Source organism: Hippocampus guttulatus, chromosome 6 (assembly GCF_054856545.1).
Source record: "Hippocampus guttulatus isolate MCC_2025c chromosome 6, RoL_Hgut_1.0, whole genome shotgun sequence".
Classification (NCBI taxonomy): Eukaryota; Metazoa; Chordata; class Actinopteri; order Syngnathiformes; family Syngnathidae; genus Hippocampus; species Hippocampus guttulatus.
Window position 1 is genome coordinate 12,233,136 of NC_141266.1, and position 13,944 is coordinate 12,247,079.

General features: G+C 43.4%; 1 protein-coding gene across 1 annotated transcript in view; it reads right to left on the minus strand.

Moving 5' to 3' along the window:
• Positions 1-510: 510 nt before the first annotated feature.
• cdkal1 (CDK5 regulatory subunit associated protein 1-like 1) overlaps positions 511-13,944 on the minus strand; it is a 194,652-nt gene continuing 181,218 nt past the window's right edge. Inside the window, exon 15 of the mRNA XM_086113711.1 lies at positions 511-893. Within this exon, the coding sequence (XP_085969837.1) occupies positions 735-893 (159 nt within the window). The 3' untranslated portion in view covers positions 511-734. The remainder of the gene's footprint in view (positions 894-13,944) is intronic.

Consider the following 13,944-nt stretch of genomic DNA (forward strand, 5'->3'; position numbering starts at 1 on the left):
TCACCGGTTATTCTATAGGACCCCGTTTCGACTCAGTAACATTCAGAGGTATACGCATTCTCATGAGTCTTGTAGTAAATCATAGAAAAATTTCAGAGGATTGTGATTTTCCAGCAACAGCACTCTGAACAGGTGATGGACATGTGCCCAAAGCTTCGTAGTGACGCATTCCAAAATGGCAAGTCCACAATTGTCTTTTCACCATTTTTTTTGTTTTTTTTTTTAAAGCAGTGAGGGCATTGATCTTTTTCTGTTGCCGCTCGCTCACTTTAGAAATAGCTTATATTAAACGTTAGGCAAGCTCTCTGTCCATTTTTTAAAACTTGTGTTCCAACACATTTTCTATCCGATGGCTTTTGACTGCATGAGACATCGTTCTTGTGTTTTATGGTGTTTACGTTTTTTGTGTTATTATTTGAACTCTTCTTTGACTGATTTTTACTCCATGTAGAGCTCTTTATATGGAGCAATGGTTGGATGAGGACAAGTTGGTATCAAAAGACGTACACAAACTTTTATGTGCCTTTATCCAAAAGAAGCAAACAGAGGCCAAATGAAGTGAAATTAAAAGCAAAAATCGAACCGAGATGTCCTTAGCCCGCTTTGGGTGCAACACGAAAGCACAGAAAGAAACAAGTCGGTTAATTTGATGATGTCGTTCCCATTCAAAGATGCTGTTGATGTTGCCATCCTCTCCCTGGTTACGGCTCCTCTTTCCGCTTACGGTTGCAACGCTAATAGACCCTCTCCACAATAAAAGCCAGTAATGCGGCAGCCAGCGCCAGTCCAACCCCCAGCCTCTTCAATAGCTCTCGGTCCACACTGTAAGACCCAATCAACAAAACAGAGGAAGACACAGAGGAGGGACCTTGGACACCATATACCATCTGCTCCTGTGAAGAGAAAACACACAAAGAGAAAAAGGCTTTTCAGCATCGTGTTTGGCAACAAAAAGAATGTTAATTTCTCCACAAAGAAGTGGAGGGATCCACGAAAAGTTTCCAGTTGCAGCAAAGTTGAACTGAGGGTCAGCGTGACGACCTGCTGCAGTAACTCTCGCTACATGCCACACTGGTGTCGTGAAAAAGCTGCTTCTTAACCAGTCCTATACAAACACACACGTGCAGTGTTTCGGATTTCCTTTTTGTTTATTCGTCATCTCTCTGCACAATTTATTTTTAGGAGTCTGAATAATTTTTAACTTGGTTTTGATGAATCTGTTTTTGCCCTGTAAATGTTGACAAGAATTGTTGTCCTTTCAGTGTTTTTCCTGAACAAGGATTTCCACCTTCTGTCTACTTCCATCTGCTGCCCCTCAGCGATGCTGTTTTAATTTGAGAATAACTAACATGATAATGAACCAAATCTGATACCTCGTGGATGAATGCATTCATGTGAAAAAAAAAACAGGCCAAAAAAACCCCCCAAAACAGCTGTTATTTTACGAATAAATGCAGAATATTAGTGAGAGTAATTAAAGCAGGAAGCTGAATGCGGTAATGAAATTACTTCGGCGCCCGTCTGCTGAAATGGGAGTTGATGTTGACAATGAGCTGCGATGGGATGTGTGAAAGATCAATGTGAAGACGGCAAAGCAATACAACATCGATTTTGATGTGAAGCTGCTTCGCTATCAATCGCATCCACGTGAAGAAAAACACAGTTGCTGCTACCTATACTCGTGCGGAAAATCCAAAAAGCATTCAGTGCCTTCGGGCCAAAATTGGGGAAAGTTTGGATGTTTGCTACTGACGTGGATAAATAATAAATTTATTTTCTTTTTAGTTTAAGGAGGACAAGACGGTTGAGGCTATTGATCACAAAATAAAGAGGGATTTCTCCATGCGATGTGTCAATATGCGCTGTGGACACATAGGAGGAGAGAATCCGTGAGTATGGATCGGGATGACCTTGAGGTGGTTCCAGCACATCTCCTCCTGCCCGACTGTTGATAAAATGCCTTATCACCGCCAAGATGGATTATGCAGAGGGATATCGAGCAATTGATCTGCGGCTTTCTTGAATAACCTTTCAACAAGCTCACTGGGGAAAGCATCATAAGCGATGGCCTTTTCTACTTACCAAAAAGCAGATGGACACTTTGCACCTCGACCATCAACTCTTTTATTTTAATCATAGCCCTTTCACGCCTGTCGTCGTTCTTACCATCGTTAGGAGTGTATCATGTTCACACAAATTACCATATTTTCACGATCTTTCGGCGCACCGTATTGTTGGGCGCAGTCTCAGTTAACGGGTGCCATTTCTGTATTTGACACATACACAAAACGCACTGTATTATTGGGCGCAGCCAGGCATGGTTAAACATACGGCGTGCACGCACGCACGCTAAAACATACCAGGTATGTTAGCTTAAAGCATACGGTAGCAGCTAAGACATACGGACACACGCTAAAAACACGTTTTTAAAAAGGCAACGGAAGCAAAACTGAGTTCGGTTGTACTTTATTTAGTCATTTTACAATGTACTCACGCGACTGGTACCTGCTAGGGGCGTGCCTTTAGCGTCCTCTTACACGCCTATCCTTCACTCAATGGCGGACTTCCGCATGCCTGTCGTCACTCATGTCCGCCTTTTCTCTGTATAAACAGCGTGTCGGCCAGAAGTGCTCTCAGTCAGGCTTTGGAACTCGGCGCTTACACTTAAGACTCTCCGCATTATAAGGCGTCCTGTCCATTTTGGAGAAAATTTAAGACTTTTAATGGCGCCTAATAGTCGTGAAAATACGGTAAATGACGATTGTCCTGTGCACTCTTGTGTGTAGTTACAGAATCATATGAAGAATCTTCTCAAGTTGCCAGTACGTTGAATTTCTTGGCCAACCAACTGCACTTTTGACCTCTGAGAACCAACAGTTAGGCATATGTGCAGAGTGTTACAGTGGACGCCCACGTGTGTTACATGCACTCAGTGTAAGCAGCTGCACAATGGTCCAACACGCTCCAATCCTCCGGCCGTCTCTACTATCTACTGCCGCCGCTCATTCGCACTCTCCTCTGTTGGCGCACATAATGCCGCAGGGATACAATAACCGCCAACGCCTAAGTGACGCATCCATAAGTCACTTACCAGTGGCGGTGGACAATAGTGGTACGAGGGGAAAGTCTCGCTGACACATCCAAGTTTGGTTCATGTTCAGATCACTGAACCTGATGGTGAAACTAATACTTTTGTATTGCGACAGATGCTTCAAAGACAATGAAATGCTTTCCTGTTGGACTCGCTGACGGCAGTCAGAGCAGCGGTTTTAGGCAAACATCAGATTTGCTGCAATGCTCATATTGTCTGTTTAAGAGGAAGGCTATTTCATCTGTGCTGATAAAGTTGTACTTGACTTGATACAAACAGAATGTCACCAAGGTCAGACTAAAACCATTATTTGTCTTTCTGCATGTTAGTATGTTATATTGTGCTTCATAATAATAAACAGTGACAGCATCAAGATTCGCAGGAGGGTAGGGTTCCATTAATGCAATAAAAAAAGACAAATTCTTCAGTCTGCACACATAATCAGACCCTCGGCAAACTTGCTATTCCTTTTGCCATCGCAATAAAGTTTCTTGCAAACCGATGTACTTTTCCACAAAAGTGACTTCCGCCTTTAATTCCTGCTATGAAACAAACAACAGGAGCGTAATCCGTTTGACAATGTTTTCTGTATGACAAGAAAGGAGCCCAGTGGCTCGCTGAGTCAAATGTGGCTCGCACTGCCAAACATATGGGACCCATGTTGCAAAAGCAGTTATTAATCGCCATTTGATGTTTGTCTTGATCGGAAATGTCACTCTCTCCCCATCTGAGCAAGTATAGACATTAACTGCTTATTAAGCAAAGAATTGGTGCCAAAAAGGGAGCTCTGGAAACAGGTTTTATCAAGCTCAGAGTGAAGATGCGCACAAACTATTTGAGCTTTAAAAAAAAAAAAAAACAGACGGTGAAACCTTCTGTCAAGTTTGAAAAAAAAGAAAAAAAAGAGAACTACAAAAAAGCAACAGACAGATGTATCATCATCCAGGAACGGTGTCAGGCCCAAGTGTACTACCTACCACCTTCGTCCCCATCTGTCTACATCACTGTCTCTCTGCAAGTGTCATTAAACACCAGGGTGCCAGGATAGAGACTGAACAGTGCAGGCTAATATCTATTACTAGTTGGGAGGATAAGTGCAAATCTAAGTGGCGGTGGATGCATGTCAGCGCAGTGAGAGCGGAGGGAAGTGCGGTGAAAAACTGAGAGGAAAGAGAGAACGCCCGAGGAAAAGATTGACGATTGTGTGACATTTAACCACCATGTGAACGCGCGCAGGTTTTACAGCATCATCATGCTCTCTCTGCACACAGCAGGGGGTACAGGGCAAACACAATCATCCAGAAAAATCAGGAAACAGATGGACTGACACAGGTAAAAGACTCTGGAAGACTGAAATGGTACTTTTGTCTCCCACTACTGCAATTCGACACCCGCCTCACGAGAGAAAGAAGAAACAACAATACGCCATGGTCGGATTTCTCACATGATCCTCACCAGCTGTCAGTGTCACTCTAGAAACAACTGAAGTTTTGTGTGTATGTGTGTAAAAAGATACAGGCTCTTTAGTTAGCCAAAAGTGACCTACCAAAACCACTGGGACAAGTACGACGAGCAGCAGTTCAATCGATCAATGGACAAAGGGCCACAAGACGATATTTTGAAAGATGTGATCAAGTGAATTCAGACATGTGTTTCTAAATACATTACACAATGTATATGTTGCTGCACAGTAATTGCTGAAAACACATGCAAAGACTCAGAACAATGTCGTGGTGAATTCAAGTACATATCACAAAGATGGCCGAACACAACTGTGAGTGGGTGTGTCTCAGAGATGTGTTCCTCGAGCCGGTCCTTGGCCTCGAGGACCGGCTCGAGGACCGGGGGGCGGTCCTTGGTCCTCGGCCTTGGCCTCGGAGTCAAGTCCTTGGTCCTTGGCCTTGGGAGTCAAGTCCTTGGCCTTGGCCTCGGATTGCCGGTCCTCGGACACAATGAGGGATTCGACCCTCGAATACCATGCATAAGGACCGCAATAATTACGAAGGAATCTATTAAATTCCCTCCAAGGAAACCCATATTGATGGATTAACCCTGCCGCTTTAAGAAGGGCGGTTCTGCCACTGACAGATAACAGTTGGCGCAACAGATAAAGAGCGGCATCACAGTTAGTTTCAATCACGGTTTGTTGCGTTCGCGATCGGCAGTTTAAATAGCGTGTAAAGCCTTTCTGTAACAGTGGTGTCTTTTATTTAGTTATTTTTACACAGTCGTCACGTTTGTGCGGTCGCACTAGAATGTTTGTTTGAACCAAGTAATTTGCGTTACAGCTGGAGTCAATAATGTCGGCAGTTCACTTCCGGGTTTGGCCGTTGGGATTTGGAGTCCTTTTGTTCGATTCCAGTTTTGTTTCCTAATGCTTTCTCATGTTTGGAATAATGAATATTGATAATACATAGTTTAAAATCATGGTTGATTTAATTATTTATTATAATTATTTTGAAGTTGAAGGTATTAATTAATGTAGTATTAGTGGTAGTGGTAATAATAGTCGTACTCAGAGAATGGTTAGAGATTCAGCCATCTCGTTACCTCTGCGTCCCGCGTCCTAGATGCATAATTTTCCCACGGGACGCACAGTTCCAAACAATGTGTGTTTTTGGGACGCAAGGAAATTTCTCAGTCAAAAGAAAGAAACAAAAAAAATATGGCAAGCCTGAGGATTTCACAGTAACAATCGTTACCGGTAGCGTGTCGTTTCCGTGGCGTCATTTTCACGGTACCGTAAAATAGTTTAATTATAAAAGTCACCGCACTTGAATTGACTGTGTGATCCACGCGATTTCACTGCGCCTGTATGTATGTTTGTGATGTGGTGTGGTGTGGTGTGTGAGTGTGTTTCTTCTAATTTACTTTCGTTTTGTTTTGTTTTCGGGGGGTCGGGGGGTCGGGGGGACACAACAGATGACGTTATGTGCGCATGCGGGTTGTTATTTTAGTCCGCAAACTGAGGAATCGCGCGGATGAAAGTTTGAATTGGCGGCGAAAAAAAACTCACCAAGGTCTACTAATTACGATATTTAAGAAATGGGAATGCTTGTCTGATTTTTCGTATGAATGGTCCAAAGGGCGTATCACTAAACTCACCTGTGACGTATGCACAGAACGCGAGAGTGAAATACGACGCAAGGCACGATTACGAGGCAAATTGGTCATTCGATTTGTAGGCTAATCGCTGTGAAAAATATTATGAAACAGTATTGGTTATTCTATAATTTACTGGTTGTAGCATGGTAACTTTATGAATAAAACATTCGTCACAAGGTGTAGTAATGCTAATGTTAACTGTTGGTAGAACTAATGATGACGTGTGTTAAATTATTTCGTCAAATTGATCGTAGATTACACATGCATCATCTTGGGAAGAGGATGTCAAGCCACATCAATACTTACCTGTATTAATGATTACCAGTCAATTAATCTTTGCAGTGTGAGATTGGAAAAAATACTCTGATGATGCCACATGAGTACACCAGTTTTTGATCCATTTATTTTTTGGAATAAACCTGGAGTACACAGCTGCTGATGTAATGTTCATTCATTGTTAATGCAATGTTTTCAAACATTGAGCCTTGAAACATTATACTTTTGAGTTTCGGAATTCTTGATTATCAATATCAGTCACAATAGAAAAATGGGTTCCCATGATGAACGTTTACGGAACCCAACATTTGTTATCGTGGTTTCCCATTGGGTAATCCGACGGAACCGAAAAACGGTTACCGTGAATTTCCGAAATCCTCAGGCCTGCTCCTGAATTATTTAAAAATTTGCAGCATTTGTTTATCATTGTATTTATATGTTGTTGTTTGTGTTATTATCATATGCAATTGAATAAGTAGACCCTTTCAGAATTCAAAATTTGGGACTCTCTCAATCCATAATGGCACTCATACTTTTCTGATCAGCGAGTCCCTGGGACTCGCTGCCGGTAATCTGTAAAATTATCACTGAGAGATTACCGCTTTTTCTGCAGTCAGTGATTTACTTCTATGCAAAGTAATTTCTCAACTTGTGTTCCGTGCCATGTCATGCCTGTTGAGTGTTGATTTACTTCATATTAAGAAACTACTGCACTAAAACATTAATTCATAAATGTATACCATATGATTTTATTTTTTTCTCAGTATAAATAACACGTACCCTGACTGTTCTACTCTTTGAATAAAAACACTTCATTCAAATGTTAGGGAGTGCAAAGGGTTATGATGGAGGGGCGTTGCAAATCATGAAGACCTGCCAAGTGGTATGATAGCATTGTTTTATACATGTCCTCTGCTAGGCCTCAGTTTCAAAATCAGTCCTTGGTCCTTGGCCTTGGCCTCGGAGGCAAGTCCTTGGTCCTTGGCCTTGGCCTCGGAAAATTTCTCAAGTCCTTGGCCTTGGCCTTGCCCCGGAAAATTTTCCAAGTCCTTGGCCTTGGCCTTGGCCTCGGAGTCAAGTCCTTGGCCTTGGCCTCGGGTTGCCGGTCCTTGGACACAACACTGGTGTGTCTCCAGAGAAGCAGAGTGCGCTCCTCGCCCATTTTTGAACGCGGCCGATCTTATAAACTAATCATCAGCTCTTGCCTGAACTGTTTCCATATGTATTGCCTGGCGCACTGGGATCTAGCCCTCCTTTTTGGGGCACTCTGAATAACCAAACAGTACATTTGAACAATGCTCTGAGTGCATTTCCCAACACAACCCTTAGCATCGTCCTTTCAGTTTTCTTGATATTTGGGCGTGGCTAAAATGATGATGGCATCATACTTGGGATTCCGGGAGGAGTGACCCCTGCTCCACCAAATGACGACTTTGTTCGGTGTACTTGGGCCATTTCGACCACTTCAGCAGTTAGCAAGCTAGCTCTGTCTACTCCACAAAAATGCAACTTCCCCGAATGCCACAATTTACAGAGCAGCTTAGTGTAGTTATTTACATTCCCAAGTATTATTTATTTTGTGTTATTCCAGTGACCGTAATATGTTGCGACAGAAAACAGTGTGGGCACAGGACGTATGTGCTCAAATGTCCATTATGTGGTTTGAGCCACAGGCTGAATTACATGTGGCAATGTGTTCAATGGAGGAGTCACATACCGACGCAAAACCAAAAGAAGGTGACACCACAGATGAGCAGAAGTTTAGATTTAATTTGGTCTTTCTTCAAAATTCCACCTAAAAAATGCAGCTCTTCAAATTTTATGGCGAGGTCGAAAAACTAGGCAAAACTGAGTTAGTTTTCAGTCGAAGTGGGGTTGGTCAGGAAGGGACAATTCTTCATACTTTCAGTCTGTCCACTCCCATTATACATACTTTCCATTTCTTCGGCGGGTTTGATAAAAGGAAACTAACTATATCGACAATGTCAGTTTTCTACTTTAAATGAGAATATCTTCTTTAGGGCACCACGGTGGAGAACTGGTTAGCACGTCTGGTTAGCACACCCACTTCACAGAGCAGAGGTGCAGGGTTTGATTCCGGCTCCGGCCTTCTAAAGTGTGGAGTTTGCATGTTCTCCTCATGCCTGTGCTAGTTTTCGCCGGGTACTCCTGTTTCCTCCCACATTCCCAAAACTTGCACCGTGGGTGGACTGAACACTATAAATTGTCCCTAGGTGTGATTGTGAGCATGAATGTTTTTTTTTTGGTCTCCTGTGATTGTCTGGCAACCAGCTCAGGGTGTTCCCCGCCTACTGTCCGAAGACAGCTGGGATGGGACCCAGCACGCTTGCGATACTGGTAAGGAGAAGTAGATTGGAAAACGGATGGAGGGATGGATGGCCAGAAAATAAAAATTAAAAACCCCCAAAAACAGATCAAAAACCAGACGAATGTATTCAAAGTATGTATTAAATCGAGTAGTAGGATCTCGTACATGTCCACAATTTGACAGTCGTATTGGATGTTCACGCCTCCAAACCAGCAAAAGAATGTTGTCAACAAGTCAGTTGAACACAGAGTAAAGAGTAACAGAAATAGCTGTTCTTTTTGCCTGGGGTGCAGAACTTACAAATTCATAACTAATCAAGAACACGTTCCTGTGAATGCAGATTTGTCACAATGCCTTTGGTTATTCACAAAGCAAGGCTATGCTTTCATGAGCACAGAGCACGCTTGTCCATTTGAAAAGTATCCATCTCTAGTCCAGTGAAATGCCATAAAATGGGAATTATGTAAAAATGGGACAGTGAAAGCGACTATCGCATGACCGCATTAGTTACAAATATGACAGGACCACAACATCATGGGAGAAGAAGAAATGGAATTGACCCAAGATTAGTTTATTTTTATGCTGTAAGCAAATCCCACCCAAGAAAATGTGGGCTAAGATAAATCCGCGACATATGCAATGGATGCATGCAAAACCATTCAAGCTTCCCTTGAGCTGTTAAGGACATCCTGGTGTAAAATCCATCCATCCATTTTCTATAGAGCTTGTCCTCATTAGGTTCACGGGTAATTAGAGCCTAATCAAGCTGACTGGGCAAGATGCGGCGGACGCGCTGGACTGGTCACGAGCCAATTGCAGGGCACACAACTGAATTGACGCAAGTAGAAGAAGAAATGAACTTCACGTGATTTTGGAAAGTGGAAGGAGGCCAGTGTACCCAAAATAAAAGTAGAAAATGCCAACTCCATGCTGAACACTAATCCGGTAAAATATGAAGACGACACTGTGTGACGAAACAGGTGACTTCACAATAAACAATACAAACTTTTGGGCAGCGACACAATACCAGCAGACTCTAATGCGGTGTCAAAAATAGGCTCCTTAGACAATTAGCACAGCCAGAAGCAAGCATACAGATGGACTGCATAAAATGTTTTTATGGTCGCCTCAATGAAATACAGTGGAACCCATTTGTGTAATTGAGGCCCATGCAAACACATGCTGGGCACATGACAGCCACTATAACAGGAAATATAGCAGATGCTTTAAGCACTGGGGTAAAGCATGCCGACCTGAGTTACGATTACTTTCAAGACATCCTGTTTGGAGACACACATACATATGGCTTGTTGGACAAGACTTAAAGCCTGCTTGCGAGTCTACTTAGAGGCAGACCAAGAACAATAGCAGTCCGGGGCTCCTATCTTTCCTGTTCCTGTAGTTGTAGTGTTCTTTCCAAACTAGTGCATTTGACCTTCAGTAACCTGTGAGTACAAGCTATTTGCCAAACAAGTGTTTGGTGATTTGGTGTTCAGGTGTTTTTTTTTTTTAGCCGCTGGGAAGGTGGGCGTATCATATTTCAAAAGTGTGTCTCCGAAAATGACTGAGATTGCGACAGATATGATGATGTTGCAAAGCCTCCAACATTTCCTGACTATGGGAATAAACGGGGGCAAGTTTTGAACATTGGGGTTCTTCCAGGAGTGATTTAATAAAGCAGAAAAGAAGATGCATACTCGATGAGACGTAATCACGGACACGAGTCCACTGCTAATTCCTCAATGATAGTCACATAATTAATATTTTATTATTATTATTTTTTTTAACAGGCTGTACTGCTACTTGTCTCTTTGCAAGTAGCAAGTAAAATGCTACTTTTGTTCTTGAACACAATCACTTTCCAAAACTGCGAATACCCTGCCGGATAAAAATATTGTGTGTGGCTTTAGGTTTATTGAGGAGGCACACAGACATATAGGTAGGTGACTTTTTAGTCTAAGAATGAAAAAGAAAAGCACATTACTTAATGACTCAACAATGTTTCTCCGCAACTGAGGACTGTTTTCCGGGCTATTTATACATATTGCTCACATTTGTTTAAAGTCAAGCTCAAAGAAAAGGACAGACAAAGCGTATTGATGTGAAATAAACACAACAGAATGAAAGTGTGTCATTCCGGTTGGCATATGTGGTTAAAATACTGAAAAGCAGACACAGCCAGGATTTTGATGGTGTAATAATTTCTCTATGATTGCAATTTTGGTTCCTCAAACCACAGGCCATGTAATAAAATTTGACATGCCAAGTGAAACGCTTGAAATAGCTCTGCCTGCTGTTTTGAAGACCAAACAAGTCATTTACTGTGAAAGACAACAGTCAGACAGAGGCCAACTGCAGCCTTGTGACATTTCTCAGAAAGAAAAAAATAATAAAACGGTTATAAATAGATGAGCAAGCGATAACTGTTTTGATTTTTTTTTTGTCAACATGTGACATTGTGTGACATCAAGCAACAAACTTGAGTTGTATGAAACAGAGGTACACCTGCACTTACAAAACGTACAATTTGAATGCTATTTGTGTGTCAAGCAAGTGCTCCATTCGAGAATAGATTGTGCTCAAAGCCAGTGTTAACTCCATATCGAATTCATTGATCTGGTAGGCACACGAGGCAGTGGGCCTGAATAAGGTGGAGTGGTCGGGTGTTGGGATGGGTAGACTGTCTTTTTCCACATTAGAGGGTCAAAATATTATACACATTACAGTTTTAGTTTGTGAGAAATAAAGTTTGTCAAGGCAGATTTTTTTTGTTCTTGTAATGAATATCTATTTATAGTACAGGTATACCTAATTTTGAGGTTATTAAGTGTGTCACGTGTATGCAAAGGGCCGTGTGCCGTGGGATGGCTAGCAATCGCCCAGCAGATGAGACAAGGTAATAGAAAGGACAGTTAAGGCCAGTTAAGCCACTTCTCAACATAGCCTTCATAGGTCCTCGTGCAACTTATCAAATACGTCCAAACTCAACTGACTGAACTACAGAGAAGTTAAAAAAATAAAAAATAAATAAAAATAATCCTCGTCTCACCCCTCGGGTGGTGTCCGTCCCTCATTCAGCTCGGGTCCTCTACCAGAGGCCAGGAAGCTTGAGGGTTCTGTGCAGTATCCTTGCTGTTCCCAGCACTGCACATTTCTGGACTGAGATGTCCGATGTTGTTACTTCGAAACCCACAGTCACGGTTGACCACGAAACAACTAGTAGCTCAGTGTTCCAACATCCACAAACGGCAACTGCTGTCACAACTTGAGATTGATGAGGTACAACGCAGGTTCCATGGTGAAGGGCCCCAGGCTGCCAGATCAGAGGAGGAGGTCATACCAGAGATTGGGAGGCAAGCCCCAATGAATGCAGATGATGAGATTGTGAGGCCAGCCCCAATGAATGAAATGCTGAGCGAGGCAGCAACTGACCTGAAAGCTAAGATCATGGCAAGAATGAAAGCTGGGCAACCTAGAAACCGATTACAATGGCTATGTGAAGTACCACCTGAAAGTCTCATGGAAAGTGTGAATGCAGCACTGAGGGCGATCCCTCCCGTAACGATCACGGAAACCAATGAGCTGATATACGCTTCAGCATCAGTGATCCTAGAGTTGCTTGGCTATAAGAGCAACCATGGAAGCCATGAGATACGTTATCCACCATGGAAAAGACGGTTGGAGGGTAAGATCAAGGCGGCTCGGAAAGTTGTGAGTTGATTGACGGAGGCCCAGAGAGGTGTGATGAAAAGGCCGATACCCGAGAGGTACATCCAGATGACCATACCTGAAGCACTCGAAACTGCCAAACAAAGGCTCCAAGCCTTGTCCAGCCGCCTAAAGCGGTACACGAAAGAGAATGAGGCCAGACGAATAAATAGGCCATTCGCAACACAACCTGCGAAAGTGTACGCTCAGTGGCAGGGTCCTAACAACAGAGCTGACCCACCAAGACTGGAAACTGAAAGGTACTGGAAAGGCATATGGGAGAAGGAGGTTGCACATAACAGCAGTGCACAATGGCTGGTGACCCTGAGAGAGGAGCACAGCAACCTCCCTGAACAGAACCCAGTTACCATAACAGTGGCAGACATACAGGAAAGAGTCTCAAATATGAAGAACTGGACAGCACCAGGCCCGGACATGGTCCACACCTACTGGCTAAAGAAACTCACAGCACTCCATGAGCGCCTAGCAGCACAAATGAACCAGCTGCTGAGGGATGGGACTCACCCAAGATGGCTAACCGAAGGGCGAACGATCCTGATCATGAAGGATCCCTCAAAGGGTGCAGTCCCATCCAACTATCGGCCAATAACCTGTCTCTCCACAACATGGAAGCTCATGTCAGGCATCATTGCGGCTAAGATAAGTGGACACATGGATCAATACATGAGCGAAGCACAGAAGGGCATTGGTAGAGATACCAGAGGAGCCAAACATCAGCTCCTGGTTGACAGAACAGTCGCACAAGACTGCAGGTCCCGACGTACCAACCTGTGCACAGCCTGGATTGATTACAAGAAAGCCTATGACTTGATGCCACATACATGGATCACTGAATGCTTGGAGTTGTATAAGGTGAACAGGACCCTAAGAGCCTTCGTTGCGAACTCGATGAGGATTGGAAAACCACACTTGAAGCCAATGGCAAGCCACTTACCCAAGTGTCCATCAAATGTGGCATATACCAAGGTGATGCACTCTCCCCACTGCTGTTCTGCATAGGACTGAACCCCCTAAGCCAAGTAATCACCAAGAGAGGCTATGGATACCGCCTCAGAAATGGAGCTACAATCAGTCACCTCCTCTACATGGATGACATAAAGCTGTATGCTAAGAGCGAAAGGGACATAGACTCCCTGATCCACACAACCAGGATCTACAGCAGCGACATCGGGATGTCATTCGGGCTTGAGAAATGTAGTCGGATGGTGACTAAGAGAGGAAAGGTAGTCCGCACTGAAGGGGTCTCACTCCCTGAAGGAACAATAGCAGACATTGAGGACAGCTACAAGTACCTCGGTATACCACAAGCCAATGGCAACCTCGAACTAGCAACAAGGAAAGCGGCTACGGCCAAAAACCTCCAGCGAGTGAGGCAAGTCCTAAGAAGCCAGCTCAATGCCAAGAATAAGACCCG